Source organism: Rhinocladiella mackenziei (assembly GCF_000835555.1).
Source record: "Rhinocladiella mackenziei CBS 650.93 unplaced genomic scaffold supercont1.2, whole genome shotgun sequence".
NCBI lineage: Eukaryota > Fungi > Ascomycota > Eurotiomycetes > Chaetothyriales > Herpotrichiellaceae > Rhinocladiella > Rhinocladiella mackenziei.
The window spans coordinates 3,077,454-3,093,366 of record NW_013550603.1 but is presented as its reverse complement, the minus strand read 5'-3'; the positions used below and the strand labels follow the sequence as shown (position 1 = coordinate 3,093,366).

At 49.9% G+C, this 15,913-nt stretch overlaps 6 protein-coding genes across 6 annotated transcripts; 3 read left to right on the top strand and 3 right to left on the bottom strand.

The window, feature by feature from the left end:
• Positions 1-220: 220 nt before the first annotated feature.
• Positions 221-2,722, bottom strand: Z518_02887 (uncharacterized protein; the record flags this gene model as incomplete). The annotated part of the gene is made up of 1 exon (XM_013419913.1): positions 221-2,722. The coding sequence occupies one exon, from the start codon at positions 2,720-2,722 to the stop codon at positions 221-223; it is 2,502 nt and encodes an 833-aa protein (XP_013275367.1).
• A 984-nt stretch (positions 2,723-3,706) lies between these two features.
• Positions 3,707-5,331, bottom strand: Z518_02886 (uncharacterized protein; the record flags this gene model as incomplete). The annotated part of the gene is made up of 3 exons (XM_013419912.1): positions 3,707-4,048; positions 4,106-5,006; positions 5,057-5,331. The coding sequence occupies 3 exons, from the start codon at positions 5,329-5,331 to the stop codon at positions 3,707-3,709; spliced, it is 1,518 nt and encodes a 505-aa protein (XP_013275366.1).
• Positions 5,332-6,520: 1,189 nt separating this feature from the next.
• On the top strand, positions 6,521-7,702 carry Z518_02885 (uncharacterized protein; the record flags this gene model as incomplete). Its single annotated transcript, XM_013419911.1, has 2 exons — positions 6,521-6,935; positions 7,008-7,702. 2 exons carry the CDS (start codon positions 6,521-6,523, stop codon positions 7,700-7,702), a joined length of 1,110 nt encoding a protein of 369 aa, XP_013275365.1.
• Positions 7,703-7,987: 285 nt separating this feature from the next.
• Positions 7,988-10,993, bottom strand: Z518_02884 (uncharacterized protein; the record flags this gene model as incomplete). Its single annotated transcript, XM_013419910.1, has 2 exons — positions 7,988-10,755; positions 10,813-10,993. The coding sequence occupies 2 exons, from the start codon at positions 10,991-10,993 to the stop codon at positions 7,988-7,990; spliced, it is 2,949 nt and encodes a 982-aa protein (XP_013275364.1).
• Positions 10,994-11,737: 744 nt separating this feature from the next.
• Positions 11,738-12,819, top strand: Z518_02883 (cytosolic Fe-S cluster assembly factor nbp35; the record flags this gene model as incomplete). Its single annotated transcript, XM_013419909.1, has 2 exons — positions 11,738-11,822; positions 11,876-12,819. 2 exons carry the CDS (start codon positions 11,738-11,740, stop codon positions 12,817-12,819), a joined length of 1,029 nt encoding a protein of 342 aa, XP_013275363.1.
• Positions 12,820-14,011: 1,192 nt separating this feature from the next.
• On the top strand, positions 14,012-15,375 carry Z518_02882 (uncharacterized protein; the record flags this gene model as incomplete). Its single annotated transcript, XM_013419908.1, has 3 exons — positions 14,012-14,379; positions 14,436-15,190; positions 15,248-15,375. The coding sequence occupies 3 exons, from the start codon at positions 14,012-14,014 to the stop codon at positions 15,373-15,375; spliced, it is 1,251 nt and encodes a 416-aa protein (XP_013275362.1).
• Between the last annotated feature and the right edge of the window lie 538 nt (positions 15,376-15,913).

Genomic DNA, 15,913 nt, shown 5'->3' with positions numbered 1-15,913 from the left:
AACTCAGCTATACCAGCACATGAAATCATGCTACTCATTTGACCTTGGGGTATAATCCTTGCTCCATGTCAGCACATCGCCCATCCCGGTGTTGGTTGTCCTGGATTGACCCGTCTATCCAACGCCATATGCTGTGCTTCACCACTCCCTAATGCATATCAACATCACTGCCTTGAACTTATATGGCCAATCTTCGCAGCCTTCCGTGTCCCATCTGGTTTCACCGCACCCCATGGCGTGATCTTACTCTACCTGCCGCGTTGGCCACAATCTGTCGTGCCCGTACTTGTGCAGCCCCTAGCTTGTCAACAACCGCTTTGGTGTTTAGGCTTGGTTTCACGAGTGCAGACATATCAGTGGGAGTTGACATAGTCCGTATCGCTGATCGAGCCTTCGAGATGTTATCCAACACGTGAGCCAGAACTTTCCTCCCTTGCGTCGAGCCTTCGTTTGTCAACAGCACAACGTAAGAGTACAGAGCTTGTGCATTCCCCGAGACTCGTGACTGGAGGCTGGACGCAGTAGAGGAGCTTGACAGCTTCCATTCAAGACGCCAAGACAAGAGCTTCTGAACATCTTCTTTCAGTCCTTGTGTGAGCGCATGAATGACATCGGCGTGGTCTTGAGTGGCAGCGACAGCTTGTTTGTATGGCCAAACACCAGAAATCAACGCCGCCATCTCCTGGAGATGCTCCATTGCCGTATTTAAGGCTCCCTTTAACGGTGCGTAGTCAAAGATCGATTTATTTCCGAACGACACAGTCAGAGTCTCGCTTAGTTGAGGTTTGGTCATGGTTAGATTTACCTCGATGTCTCCATAAGTATCGCGATGGTGGAGTTGAACGCTGAAGACTCCGTCGAAGAGCTCCTGTATGGTTGCCGGAATGGTTTGGTTCGATCTCGTCAGCACGACTGATAATTGAGACCGCTTCTTGCGATTGAGAGCAAATTTGGGCAATTTCACCACCAACTGATTTTCACCTGCAATGCCAACTTGGAAATGGAGAGCGTCCTCTTCTAATGGTAATGTTACAGAGCTGACTGAAGCGATTTCAACAAGCTGTTGGCCAATCTGGCCCTCTTTCGCGGAAACATACTCAAGACCTTGCGACGATAGAATTGGTGGTTGTGCCTGAGACGACTTCGGTACGGCAGATGCCCGTCCTGACGTGGAATCCGATGGTTCTTGCGCCGTCGCTGTCGTTCCCTGCCCTGGTCGGCCAGGTCCACCTGATAGAGAGTCGGATACCACAGGCCAGAGATGAGCACCAAGGAAAATGTATATCCCCACAATCCAGAGAGTGATAAAGAAGGTTTTAAGGAGAGCACCGTTGAACGGAATTTGCATCCAAGGACTGGGCTCCTTTTTGTACGGAGGATCGGCACGATAAGCCAAATCAATCAGCTCGTGAGAAGTCGGCTTCTCTACGGTGGATATGACATAGGCGATATGTTTATTGAGTAAAGCAGAGTCAAGATTCAAAAATGCTGCCATATCCACCGGAAGCTTCGGGAATGGTTTGATATCTTGCGACAGCTCGAGTCGACTTTCAAGACTCTCATGAAGGGAGTCCAGATTGCCTGCAATACCATAGTCACCATGCCAACCTCGATCCATTCGGATAAGAATGTGGGGTATTCCATGTCTCTCGGCAAATGTGAGCATTCGCAGACTGTCATCGTCCATCTCGTATTCTTGATCAAGGTGAACGCAGATAACTGCAAGGTCGGGCGGGACCCAGCGAGTATTGGTCACCACGAACGTACTACCATCCCATTTCGAAACAATCTCGGATCGTGTTTGGCTGTTGCTCAATATCAATGGTACTCGATGACTGGCAGTGCCGGCAGGTTTAACCAGATCATAGCAGTCAAAATCGATCTGATTGTCAATAGCAACAAGGTCGGCGAATTCTGGTTCTGAGCCTGGTCCAAATGTATTTGGGACTAGGTGAAACCTCGAAATCGATCTCGGCGTGGTGGTGTGACTTACTCGCCGTGAGACCAAGGCATCTCCAAGTTTTCGCTGTATCTCAGGTCTGAACTGCTCCGCATGCTTTCCAAGCAGGACGACTTTGAAGTACTCAAGAGAATTTGGGTCCAAGCCGTCTTCTGAGAGCGTTATGCGAATAATACTAGAGTATCTTCTTGATCCGCCCTCGTCTTTAAATAGTGGAGGTAGTTTTCGAATCTCATTTTCGCTCAGGGTTCTGATCGTATTGTGAATCCGAACCAACTCAGGTCCTTGGCCAAGTCTCACCGGGCGTGCCGCTTGAGGGATTGGGATAGACGGATGAATCAGAGGGATATCTTGTTGAGCTAACTCTTCCGCCGAGACTCGTCGGCCTGGGTCTTCTGTAGAAGTGTCTCCAATACCCTCGTCGTCTATGGATTGGGTCTCGCCAACATGGACGTCATCAGTGACGCTTTGGATGTCGTCTGAACTATGAACATCGAGTAGAGATCCAACATCAGTGTGCTCGGATTGCAGATCGTCTTCGTTGGACGACTCGATATCTCCAAGAGAGGCCCAGCTGTCATCGAGAGAAGGAGGGTTCGATTCGGAGGCGGGCATGGCGGAGGACGACGAATGGGCGAGCAAAGATTCAAGTGAAAGATGCAGAGGAATTTCTGGATATTCGAGATCAAAGTTGCTTATGGTCGTAGTCGTGGGGCCGTCGTCACCTGCCTTCCCGCACGGTGGAGGACGTAGGTCAGTCATGTTCATCATGCAGGGGCCGTACGAGGCTCCGAGGATGTGGCGGAGCGGGAGGGTGGAAAAGAGGTTTTGAAGAACTTACCGAATTAGGCACCGCTCGCAGATGCCTTCCTCTGTGTGTTTGTGTATGTCCGTGTGCGTTAAACCAGTGTTGCAACTACCAGAGAGCTGGTACGGAATGACTGGTTCGGCCTATTAACACGGCGCAGAGTCGAATGAGCGCCACGGGCGATTAAAGAGGAAGCGGTGCGCCGCAAGTTAGACCAGGTTGCTCTTCACATAAACATCCATTAACTGAAACTCAGGGGGGTTGCCAGGAGGAACGTGATATAGAAAGGGATATGAGGCAGGCAGCAAACAGATAGTAAGTCGTAAGTTGGGTGTCCATGCAAGGCAGCAAGATCCCCGCAATCACGCGCAGCCCCTCGCGTGTCACGTTCTGTCTGGCTATCTCCCTGGCCTTATCAACACAAGGCTGCAATGTAGCCTCGTTTTCCTTTATCCAAGTAATTCTCTGCCGACAAAATGTATATGGTATCCACACAATTCAATTGTACACTGACTGCATGCGGTGTATACGGATGACTTGCTTCTCACCAAAAAAATCTCATTATAGAATGGCCTTTGACGCAGTTTTCACGTCTTCCGGCTTTTCATTGTTGATCTCATCAACCAAACTCCTCCAGGAGCTGCAAACAGTGCCCACTGCCCTCTCGTTGCAGGCCCCAAGCCCCTTCTCGACCCCCTTCTGCATTTGTGGCAACTCATTCTCCTTCAATCTTCCAAATCAATCAGATGGTACACCTTGGAATCCAAATATTGTTCTCCAGATCCTTTCTACGGACCCTCGAGCCGTGTTGATACCGCCAGGACGCCAAACTCTTGCCTGGTGATTCGGGGGAAGAACGCCCAACGCCGGAGTGCCATGCATAATCAAAACATCTTGTTCCACCATTACTTTTCGCTCTTGACCTCATGTTGCATTTTTTAAGGCGAAGCCCAACCACCAGCGACTTCTACCCATTCGGCAAGACAGCTCCCTTCTTTCCCTTCCACATCTCGAATATCGGTGTCGCATCGACAACGACATCCAACACCGTTCTCCTTAGGCGGATCGGGTGTTGCCCAATATTCGTCCTCTTCCTGTCGTTCTTTCTCGTCCTCAGTTGTCTTCTCCAGCCATGGGATTCGTGGAAGTTGTCTCGCCGGTGCATTTGCAGGACAATGTTGGATCGTGGTGTGACGGTAACCAAAATCACGGAAATAATGGATGTCACGAGGTGCTAGGAGAGCACCCGCGGCGAGAGAATGAATGGGGGCATCTCCCCACTACAGCAAGTCAGTAAAAACCTTTTGGCTGATGCGTGCGGTCTCCAGCGGGCTTACTCTTTCCATCCAAAATCCTCCACTCCGATCCATCATTTCGAAAAAGTCGTTGTACTCTTTGCTTCTGAACCAATCGAGCCTGGCAATCTCAAAGTTGCTCCAGAAATGGCACATGTTGTATTTCTCACCCTCCATGGATTCAGGGTCTATGTCCTCGATATTTTGGTGCCCAGGCTCCGTCTGCAAAATTTCGTCGGGTAATGTTTTGGCTCTTTTCTCATCTGGGGTGGTTTCCTTCTCCGGCTGGGGTTCGATAAACATTTCCCACAGCCCTTGAGACTTGAGGTTGTTCTTCCGCTTGTAGGCTGACGCGTAGCGGAAGATATTGGGGACAGTCTCCTTCAACTCTTTGACGGCAATGGTGAAACCATACGTCTTGTTGGCCTTGGCCATTTCGATAAATGGGTCGTAGGTGATGTCGCAGAAATATTTGATTTCCGGTTCGAGGCGCCAGTACCACTCATATTTGTGCAACAACTCATGTTTGTAAAAGAAGCCCGAATAAAAACGGCACATGTGATGGTAGCTTTCCATGCCGCCATACATGATTGCTGCATCTCCCTGTTTGCGAATCCCTTCTCTTGCTACCTCGTGATCGACCCAGTCCGGATATCCCCACATTGTTGCATCAATCTTGCCAAATTCGACCGGAGAGCTAGTGTAATTCGTAATAGTATCTTTGAAAACCTGTTCAAATTCCCCATCGTTCAGAAACACATAAGGGTAATGAAACCATCGATTGAAATGTCGTTCGATACTCTTGATTGATTGGATGACTCCGTCTAACTCCTTATTTCGGGCCAGGACAACGAAAGCGGCATTGGCACGCGGCTGTTTCGCGGCTTCTTCGGGATTCAGACACCCTGTTGCGAATACTCGGTCGTGTTTTTCGCTAATTTTCCTGCGATCGTGTCAGGAGAGACTCGAAGATACAAGAGTTGAGCAACGTACCGGATAGAAGGAGGGGTCCCAGCTGGGACTAATATGCGTCCCGGTGAACTTGGATGCTTTACCACGAGGATGAGAATCAATAACACCACCAGGCTGGGGAAAAGCAGCAAAAAGCCTAGTGGTATGGATATGGATGAGTTTCCTTTTAGCCTGATTCGCCTCCGAAAGAACGATAGTCGTGACAGTGCCTTAGGTTTTTCATCCTTCCAGTCTTCAAGAGAGGGCCCGGATGGAGCTGAGGGAAGGTTCTTGAGCAAACGCTGTACAAAGCCCATGATTATGAACTACGGCCCAAACTCTCCTGGCGAAGGAGGACTTTTTTCCGCGCTGCTTCTCAAGTTTTATGTGGCTAGCATGCAACCGTCATCGAAGATCGAATGGAATAATGGTGACCCGATGGTGCCTAATTATGATTTTATCAATGACAAACTCCTTTTGGTTGATTGAGAGATGGACAACGGCGAGGAGGTTTCCGACCAAAGATTGGGGTCGAAGGTGATAGGGATGAACGCCAGAGGTCGGAAGGAGCTTCGATATCGTCGAATGGACGCGATATAATTATCTTGACAGATATGTAAGAATCATAGCGAGCTCGCCGCAGTGAGTGCAAGAAACATGAGGACAGATGTCGACTTTCATCAATGTTCGAGGGAGGAAGGCTTCTATGGTGTTTGCAGGTCACATTGGCGATCCACAGCAAAATGGACGCAGGATGGGCGATTCAGTGCCAAGGCCAGCCTACGCAAACAGAACATTCGCGCCCCCCTTGCTACAAGCATCAAAATGAGGATGCCCTGAAGGACAGTATTTTCAAGAATCGCCTCCATTAGGATCTGGGCATCTCGTTTATTGTTCAGAATTTCCAGTCGTCATGTCCCCAGCCAATGTGAGCAAAGAACGTTGTCCCCAAACATCGACTCTGATCCTGCAATATGCATTCTACCAGGTAAGAGTTGTGGGGAGGCAATTGGCTTTTGCTACTGCTTCTTTGACGCCTAAAAGCGTTTAGTTAGGGCAGAGATTGTTGGGAATGGGCTGCTGACTGCATCGCCAACAGTGCTTGACATGACCGGCATCACGTGAGAATCTCCCGGAAAAGGTAGAACATTGTTCCGACAACACCGCAATGTTGCACCAAAGGTACCATTTTTAGCGCGGAGCAAATGACAAAGAAATGACAACGTCCTACGTATTCTTCTGACTTCGGGCATCATACCTAGACTGGCCACTAGAATGTCGCCTAAACAAAAATTCTATAGGCGTCTACCTCATCTCGCCTACAAGCGCAGAAATTATTTCCAGTGGTGTTGCTCATAGTGACCAATCGTAAATAGACTGTCTTTTGAAACACCTTGTCATTTTAACCCGCCTTTGAAACATTATTTTGCTGCACACCTCCGTACTCAGCATTCTTTGCGAAATTGTTTTCCTCTCTCTCGTCGTTGAAAGAATAGGGATAGAGGGATGTCAGATGATGAGGCCGACCCAGAACTGCTGACTCTTCTCCGTCAATCCCTCGGTCTCGGTCCCGACTCGTCCACTGCTCCTTCATCTACAGAAGTCCTAAAGTCGGCGGAATACGTGTATGACAATGCTATCGACGTTGCAATCTCGTCATCAGGCACCAAATCCGCTGCAGAGACAATATGGCGCCTTATGCAGAAGCAGGACTACTCTACGGAGACATGGTCGTCGCACGAGCTTCATCCGCAGACCAAAGATGAAGGCACTGTCAATTTCATCTTCACCATGAATCTGCTCAATTTTTCCTTCTGGTCGGAACTGTCGCCTGAAGAAAGATTTACAGTGGAGTACAAAGGTCGTCGTTGGACGGGATATTGGTCTCTCGTAGCCGCTCTGCGGAGGGCACTTGATGAAGGTCAGTCCGCCCATCGATTTTCGTTGCCAGGCTGAAAGAGTACAAAGGATTCACACCAAGTGTCTGGTCTAGGCTATCCGATCACCACTCCTGACTTCTGGCAAGACCTCGATGCCTGTCCCGACAGTGTACTCGAACATATCTTCCGGTCCGCCACATCGGAGCCGATTCCCCTGCAGCAGCAACGTATCTCTATCCTCCGTGAGGCCGGTACGATTCTCTACCACCATTTCGGCTGTAAGCCCTCCAACCTGGTCGCGCGAGCAAACCACTCAGCTGCAGCGCTCGTGAATCTTGTGGTCGAATACTTCCCTAATTTCCGGGATTCGACTGATTTCCACGGGCAGGAAATCCGGCTGTACAAACGCGCACAGATTCTCGTAGCAGACCTGTGGGCTTGCTTTAACGGCACATCCTATGGAGCGTTTGACGATATCGGCTCACTCACCATGTTCGCCGACTACCGCATCCCGCAGATGCTTCGCAGCCTAAATTGTCTCCTTTACTCGCCACGACTGGAATCGCGGATTGCACGCCTCGAGCAGCTTGAGTCTGGCGAAGACTTGGAGATCGAGATCCGTGGTTGCAGCATATGGTGTGTCGAATTGATCAGACGTGAAATAGAACGGAAGCACCCCGAAGCCACAGGAAAAGTCAACGCTGTACTGATTGATTACTTCCTCTACGATACATGCAAGGAGCTGGAGACTAGCGGTGAGGTCGAGGATATGCTGCCACATCATCGGACCAGATCCATTTTCTACTAGACTTGTGTACCTGTTGGAGGATATTTGAGCTTGGGATTTGGATAAATTTTCATGATAAATGGAATGGTATTAGGGACTTTGTGTTCCGCAGGTGACTCAAATCAACCTGATGTGAATTCCAAGGGTTGTTTTGTGGCACTTCTTTCCGTGCGTTTTTGCCCATTCTGTCCGATACTGATTCACCTTTTTGGGGGGGGGGGTGGTTTCAACTTTTGTGCCCGTCGAACCAAGAAAACTCCTTTTTTGCTGAATTACCCGACACGATGCACCTTTGACGACCCAAGATCAACTATCTCCTTCAATAGGTGTACTCGTACCTTTCGACCTCGACATACTAAACGGAGCCAGCACCTTCTTCGCCTCCCATATCCTCCAGGCTAAGTTCTCAACCTTGCCGTCTGCTTTCACAACCTCAGGTGAAAATTCAATCCCAAACATTTGATGGACAACATACACAATGCGCTTAGCGTACTTTCCATCTCGGTCGACCAAGCTTCCAAAGGGTTCCGTTACCGTGCTAGGCGCGATGTCAGGGTCGCGATCAAAGCAGTTCTGCACAATCGGCAGCAGGGTTTTCTCAATCGAGTGTCTTATCAGTGCATCGTTCTGTGGAGATGTCGGAGTCGAAAACGAAATGTTTGAGTCCAGAAGCCCGAGTTCGCCTTCAGTAAATCGCGGTATCCGGACCTCGAAAGGCAAAGAAATTGCCATGACATTGTGCTTTCCGTTATGGTGGTATCGGAACTCAAACACACCTTGAGTCCACCACAACTTGTCGCCTGAAAAGAGCATCTCGCCGGTGAAGCACTCTTTCTTTGTACCGTCTTCCGTAGTGATTACAGTTTTGACATCGCTCTCGATAATGCCGACTTCAGAATTCAATAAGTCATATCCATGGCGGTTGGTAGCGATCCATCTCCCCGACGAGGAGAGTTTGGTAATTTCCCGAGAAGCATTGTCCGATACCATGTACAACCCGACCCAGTCTTTCTTTCCGTGGTTGAGAGGTGCCGTCCACTTGACTTTGATCGGAGCTCCGTATTCGAAGAGAAGCGGCCTGAAGTCATTTGTGCGTTCGGCTGGTGTCCTAGCCTGTTCCGACTCCTTGTCACTTGAACGTTGTGAGTCTGCCAGAGCTGACGCTGGTGTTCCTTCAATTACCAACTTGTAGTCCTTCGGATCCAGTCCCTCCACCTCGGGCTCTACCTTTGTTATAGTGATGCGAGCCGTTTGTTTAGGCAAGAGCTTTTTGGTGTCCTGTACAATATTGGTAACTCCCGAGGCCAGTTTGGGTCTCGCGGCGTCAAAAAATTCCTCCAGAATGTCGAAAGTTTCGCCTAACATCTTGTCCATTCCATCTTGCCATTGCCGCAAAGGCGGGGGAAGTGATCGGCGTAAACTTCTTACCAGTCCGGCGTCTTGTCGAAGACTTCGGCCGTAAAGCTTTTGCATGTGTGGTCTCTCCACGAACTGGATAAAGGCTAGACTCAGGGTGTGACTCAAGATTGCCAGGCAGAATATAGCTTTGCTGCTCGTGATAAGAGCAACACCCCAGACTCCTGCTAGACCTAGTACCCTCTCTGGATTATTCAAGAATCTGTAGATTCCACCATATGTCAGCTTGGCCTGGTGGTCGAAGAAGAAATCTCCAAAGAACCACCCGAACTCCCCAAGTTGGTCATAAATGCTGAATGAGACCCATATCTGGAGTGCGATAAGTCCTAGGCCCATGACGTGCTTCAAGAGAACAAGGCCATAATTCCAATTCGACGGCATCGTATACATTTTCCAAGCGGCAGCAGCGAATCCAGTGTAGCAGAGGGTCATGCTGAGATGGTAGATCCCTTTCCATTGTCTCCAAGCCTCGCCAGTACTCTCGCCGTACTTCAAAAAGTGTCTAGTCCATTTCTTCTTCGACGATTGTTTGTTGAGTAAATAGCCGATACCAGCAGAATACCAAACTCGCCACACTGCGGCATTGATCACAAAAAGTGCTTGATACATGGTCGTGTTAGGTGTCAACATGGTCAACGCAAAGATGTAGAGCTGAAGAAGGAGAACGGCGGAGTCCGTGGTTCGGTAGAGATCGATATTCTTGATGCCCAAAAGGTTGTGCGTTTGGGATGGCTGCGTGCGGGCAGGATTGGGCCAGTTTTCGGTGGACGAACTTGCTTCGGTTGACGGATTGTCCATGTAGGCTGCTGCCGGCAATTCATTAATCGATCGTCGTGGAGGCGGAGAGCCGTAAGTACGCTCAATATGAGGGCTTTCGACCATCACCAAAAATGCGAACTGAGCGGCGTGAGCGATTATGGAGATAAACAGAACTTTGTAGCTGGCGGCCATCAAGGAGATGCCATAGTAACCAACATATCCTATCGAGTACATAGGGTGAGGTGCCATCTCGAAGACTCCATCAAAGGTCAATTCTTGATCAATGAGATAGAAGAAGTCGCCCCAGTACCAAGCGAAATCTTTGACCACGCGATGTGCATCTAATTTGACCCACAAATTGAAGACAAACAAGGAGATACCTATGATCCAGCGGGATCCTGTCATGAAAACCGACTCGCCGGCGGGTCTGTGACCGCATGCAATGGCAAAGAGCATGTAGGAGACGAAGTCACACATCAAGATGAGATCGACAATTCGGCGAAAGACCAACCATGTATTGTACTCAATCGGAGCTGTGTCAAATTCATAATCTCTAGGAATTTTGGTTTCTAGCTCTCTCTTGACAAAGGCGCGGAACTTCGGGTGCGGATTTTCACCATTGGAGGCAACTGGGAACAATTTAGATCTGCGCGCCCACCGCACAAGCATCTTGTGGTGAGATTGCATGTGAAGAAGGTAGCCGATACCAACATTATACCCAGCTCTCCAGAACAAGAACGTGGCCGCAAGGACAGGTTTCCGGAAGGTCGGTGGTAGGACCCATGCGAGGAGAACATGAAGGAATAAGATGAAGATGACCAAGGCATCCGATAAGTTCTTCGGTTCAGACGGGGACAGCAGCTGGGAGACCATGTCATGCGTATGAGGAACGGTGAAGACTGGTGACAGGGAGAGGCAATTAGTATTTGGATCCAAGTAGGCGCCCTGAGACGTACCAGTGCCATCGGAAGTGCGACCATATGTCTTTCGGTTTTTTTCGTCTTTGGAGGACTTCTCCTCGAAGGCATTCAGCTCAAGGACAGTCTTTCTGGCCTCCTCTTCAGTCTCTGCTTTGATGGGTGCATTTCTCTTCCGAAGACACTCTGCCGCAGCGTCGAGAGATGCTTCTGTGACCATTGTTTTGGGCGGAGATATACCCTATATACCATTGATGGAGGAGGAGGAAGTTGGCTGATGCAATTAGTGTGAGACCGAGGAAAAAAAGGCGGCTACGTGGCAATTATATATGTTCGCGACGACATCCACAACATGACACGTTCAAAATTGAGGCCCATGGAGTGGTTTAAATGGTAGTGAAAGTGGGCGAAGTTGAAGTGAAGAACCTGGAGGCCCTGGGGGCTTGGCCGGGACCTAGAAACAAGGGGCATTTTGCGGTGTCCCCCTCACGTGCCACCGTCGTGTACCAATCGCCATGGGAGAGGAATGCATCCCCAAGCAAATGACGCCATGGTTTGCTCAAACCTGTGGAAGCAATTGGACAATAAGAACGGACAAGACGCCCACGGGGGGAGGAGACTGAATATTAAAGTGCCGAGATGGATTGGACGAAGGAGAGTGAAAATATCGACAACTACGGCTCTCTTTCATACGCATGATGATATCAGGGTAGCTGCTGGGTTAAGGGAGGGGCTGACAAGGCTGAGGCCATCATCTGGCTGAGGTCTGTTGATTCTCCTCGGTCCATAGCCAGGCCAATCAGATTTGCCATCGCATTACCAATCCTTTTTTTATTTTTTCGAGCCGCTGCCGGAACCACCCAATTGACAACCTTTGTGTGTACTCATCTCTCGGCCATCTACAAATCTATCGCACAGGCTTTTCCTATCTTCAAACGGATTGACGGTGTGTTTGTCGTCGCGGATGGCGCCGGCTTTTGAAGAACCCCTCTCCGAAGCGTTGGAAGCGCCCCTCAAATCCAAGCCTGAACTGGTTGCCCCCGAACCGGGTTCGTTACGATGGCCTGCCCTCTTCTCCTAAATAACTGACGATCTGTACTAGAGCACTGCCCGGGGCCTGAGTCCGAACAAGCAGGCAAAGGCGATGCCTGCAATGGCTGTCCAAACCAAGCAATCTGCGCGTCTGTACCCAAAGGACCCGACCCAGATATTCCTATTATCACCCAAAGACTAGCTGGAATAAGACACAAGATTTTAGTTTTGTCGGGAAAAGGGGGAGTAGGGAAATCCACTTTCTCATCTCTTCTATCACACGCGTTTGCAGCAAACCCAGACTCGACGGTTGGCATAATGGATACCGATATCTGTGGCCCATCAATTCCAAAGATGATGGGCGTTGAAAGTGAAACAATACACGTGAGCAACGCTGGCTGGAGTCCAGTTTGGGTCACGGACAACCTTGGGGTGATGAGTGTACAGTTTATGCTTCCTAACAGGGACGACGCTGTAATCTGGCGAGGGCCGAAGAAAAATGGATTGATTAAACAATTTTTGAAAGACGTCGAGTGGGGTGAATTGGATTATTTGATCGTGGATACGCCACCAGGCACATCCGACGAACATCTATCTGTCAATTCCTTTCTCAAGGAATCCGGCGTGGATGGAGCGGTGGTGGTGACGACTCCTCAAGAAGTGTCATTGCTGGATGTTCGGAAGGAAATTGATTTCTGCCGCAAAGCAGGCATTCGTGTGCTGGGACTGGTTGAAAACATGTCCGGGTTTGTCTGCCCCAAATGTACCCACGAGTCTCAGATATTCCGAGCCACAACTGGAGGAGGTCAGAAACTATGTCAGGACATGGGAATTCCGTTCCTGGGTTCGGTCCCTCTGGATCCTCGCATAGGAATGGCCTGCGATTTCGGAGAGAGCTTTATGGACAGCTTCCCAGACAGCCCAGCTTGCAAAGCATTACGACACGTTGTGAGGTCGGTCGGGAAATTGATTGGTGAGGATCCCAATGAAGTTCTTCCCGACGGGCTGGTATAGCAATTTGGAGATGTGCAAGATTTTCTTTTTCTCCGTTCAGACTCAACACAGCACCGGTCACGTTGGAAGAACAGTCAAGGGACCCGCAGAAGAGAACCAGGCCACTCGGCCTAATCGTGTCATGGCACACCACATGTCTATGCTACTGGCCACACTGTTTGGTCAGTCGAAGCAACAACAGTCTGAGGAATTGCGGGGCAGCGGTTGAAGACCAAGAGAGGCTAGGGAACCGTGGGTCTTGCATGGACAGGACAGGGCCCGCGACCACCATATTCGTGTGTCACCTTCGGCTCGCAAGATGCAAAATTTCGTAGAGCACAGATCCAGTTGAGACGGACAGGCGAGGAGAAGAACCGAGCAGCGATGGCAGGGCAGCAGAGTGACAAGTTCCAGAGAGCTCAAACACTGCAATTGGGGGGACATCAAGCGACCTCAAGGATCGGGGCCCGAAAAAGTGCCAAGCTGAGAAGGAGGGTGGGGGGAGAAAAGTTGACCCGCATCCGGCTGTGCATCCGTCTTCGAAACTTTTTTGCATTTTGAAACTGTGCCCCTGCGTTTCACCTTCGCCCCCTTTCCCCCTCTTCCCCATCGTTTCCTCGCGAATTCGACCGGATGTGCCATCCACATGGCGTCTTTCAGAGCCTTGTCAAAGTCTGAGAAGCTTCCTCAGCCAATGGCCTCGCAGTCACGCCCATACCTCATGCACTCCTGATCTCGGCGTGGGCCGGCTTTCTCTTTGCAGAACCAGTCACACCTGAGCTCTCTGTGGAGTGCTCGATTTTTGAGACCGAGATTCATATTCTGCCCCAGACCTTCATCGACGACGATCTTTGACTTGCCGGCTTCGATCCTGAGACATGCAGATGGCACCGGATGGCGTGGCCCAAGACCTGTCTAGCACTATTCGAGACGAGGCCGCGTAGTGTGCAATACTTACCCAGTATCTCTCAATAACATACAACGTTCAAGATTTTTTCCTGTTAAATGTTTTGCTTTCAGCCAGTTATACACATTCTCTATCCCTGTTGACCGTCGAGCCTTGTCCAGTTCTTTCATTCACCGTTTTCTTCTCTCTTTGAATAACCGGGGGGCAGGTCCTTCAGCATCTTTCTGTTTCTACCAGCTTTGCAGTGCGAGGTACCATATTGCTCCTTTTATTGTTTTCGGTCGCCAGTCGATCTCTACCGTCAATATGCTTCGAAGCCAGATATTGCTCTTGGCAGTTCTGTTTGTTGTCACGGTGTTGGCAACACCTATCCAGCAAAAACAGAAACGGTCTTTCAAAGTCCCCCGTATACGACAGGCCAACTACAAAGCAAATGGCAAAGCTGCGTACCGAAGAGCACTCTTCAAATTCGGGTTCAATGATATCAGTTTTTTGCCCGAGGGAGAGATCGCCACAAAAATCAGAACAGCGACTGAAGCCTCAATTGAGGCCGCCGACAACGAAGATGGCGAGACTACCGCATCTCCGACCCAGAACGATGCTCAGTTCCTCTCTCCGGTGAATGTCGGTGGGCAAACCCTGATTATGAACTTCGACAGCGGTTCTTCTGATACGTAGGACAACTCCCCCAGTGACATTTCCACGGCATCAGGCTAATAAATCAACCCAGATGGGTCTTCAATACAAACCTGCCAGCTTCTTCGCAGCAAGGCCACACAATCTACGACCCGAACCAATCTCCAACCTTTCAAAACCTTGATGGCGAATTCAACATCACCTACGGTGACAGTTCCTTCGCTTCAGGCCCGGTGGGAGTCGACGAAGTCGACATCGGCGGCGCCACTGTCGCAGCCCAAGCCATCGGGCTTCCGGACGTCGTAGCGGACAGCTTTGTGACCGATTCCGCTGCCAACGGCCTTGTCGGTCTTGCATTCAGCTCCCTCAACACCATCAGACCTAATCCGCAAAAGACATTTTTCGACAACATCATGGCAGACTTAACCCAGCCCGTGTTCACGGCACAGCTCAAATCCGGCGAAGTTGGCGCCTATGAATTCGGCAACATTGACACTACTGCCTTCACTGGCCAACTGACTACCGCCGCCGTCGACTCCTCCCAGGGGTTTTGGGAAGTTGACTCTGCGTCTGCCGCTGTACAAGGCCAGACCGTCAACATCCCCAACGGTAAAGCCATCATCGACACGGGTACGTCGCTCATGTTGGTCTCCGATGAGATGCTTGTTGCGTACTGGACCACTGTGGATGGAGCACAATTAAGCACCGATGCGGGCGGTATTATTTTCCCTTGCAATACTGCCCTACCCGATCTCCAGGTCGCAATTGGCGATTCGTATCTCGCGACCATTAGTGGTGATGGCATGAACTTCGCCAATGTCGGAACTGACACGCAAACCGGTGAAGAATGTGAGTTTTTATCTCATTTCCTAGGTCCTTGGAAGCATGCTGACTGGTAACCAATAGTCTGCTTCGGCGGCCTTCAGTCGAATCAAGGCCTCTCGTTCTCCATCTATGGCGACGTCTTCTTCAAATCGCAATTCGTCGTCTTTGACGGCTCAGGCCCGTCCATCTCCATAGCGCCGCACTCTTAGCATAGTGTTGACCAGACTCGGTGCGCCTTGAACAACCTTTCATCCAGCAACGCTGTCGCATGGAAGGTGCCATTGGATTGCATAGCGGTGGAGTTCTGCTTGAGGGTACGCATTGTTGTTCTTCGAGATTTCGTGCTTCACATGGAATATCCCGCATTTTGCATGTGAAATAGCATTGGCATATGCATAAGTAAGCTCGATAAGTTGGTTTGATCGAACAGGCGAATGATTGAATGACGAAAAAAAGAAAAAGAAAGCTGACGTCCTCCAATGCAGGCAGGACTCAGCTTGTCTACAACGGTTAGCTAGAAACACCTATCTGAGCTCGAGATATCCCAAAAAGGTCACGACTATTCTACAAAGGAGCTTCAAGAGCATTCCATTCTCAAAGAAACTTTGAATCTCCTCTTCAATTTCGGTCCTAGGATTCGCGAACAGGGAAAGGTTGTTGAGCTGATGTAGCAGCCGGTGAATTCCATAATTGATGGTGCCACTCATGTTCAGTTTGTCGGGAGGAAGGATACTAGTAGGTTCTTTG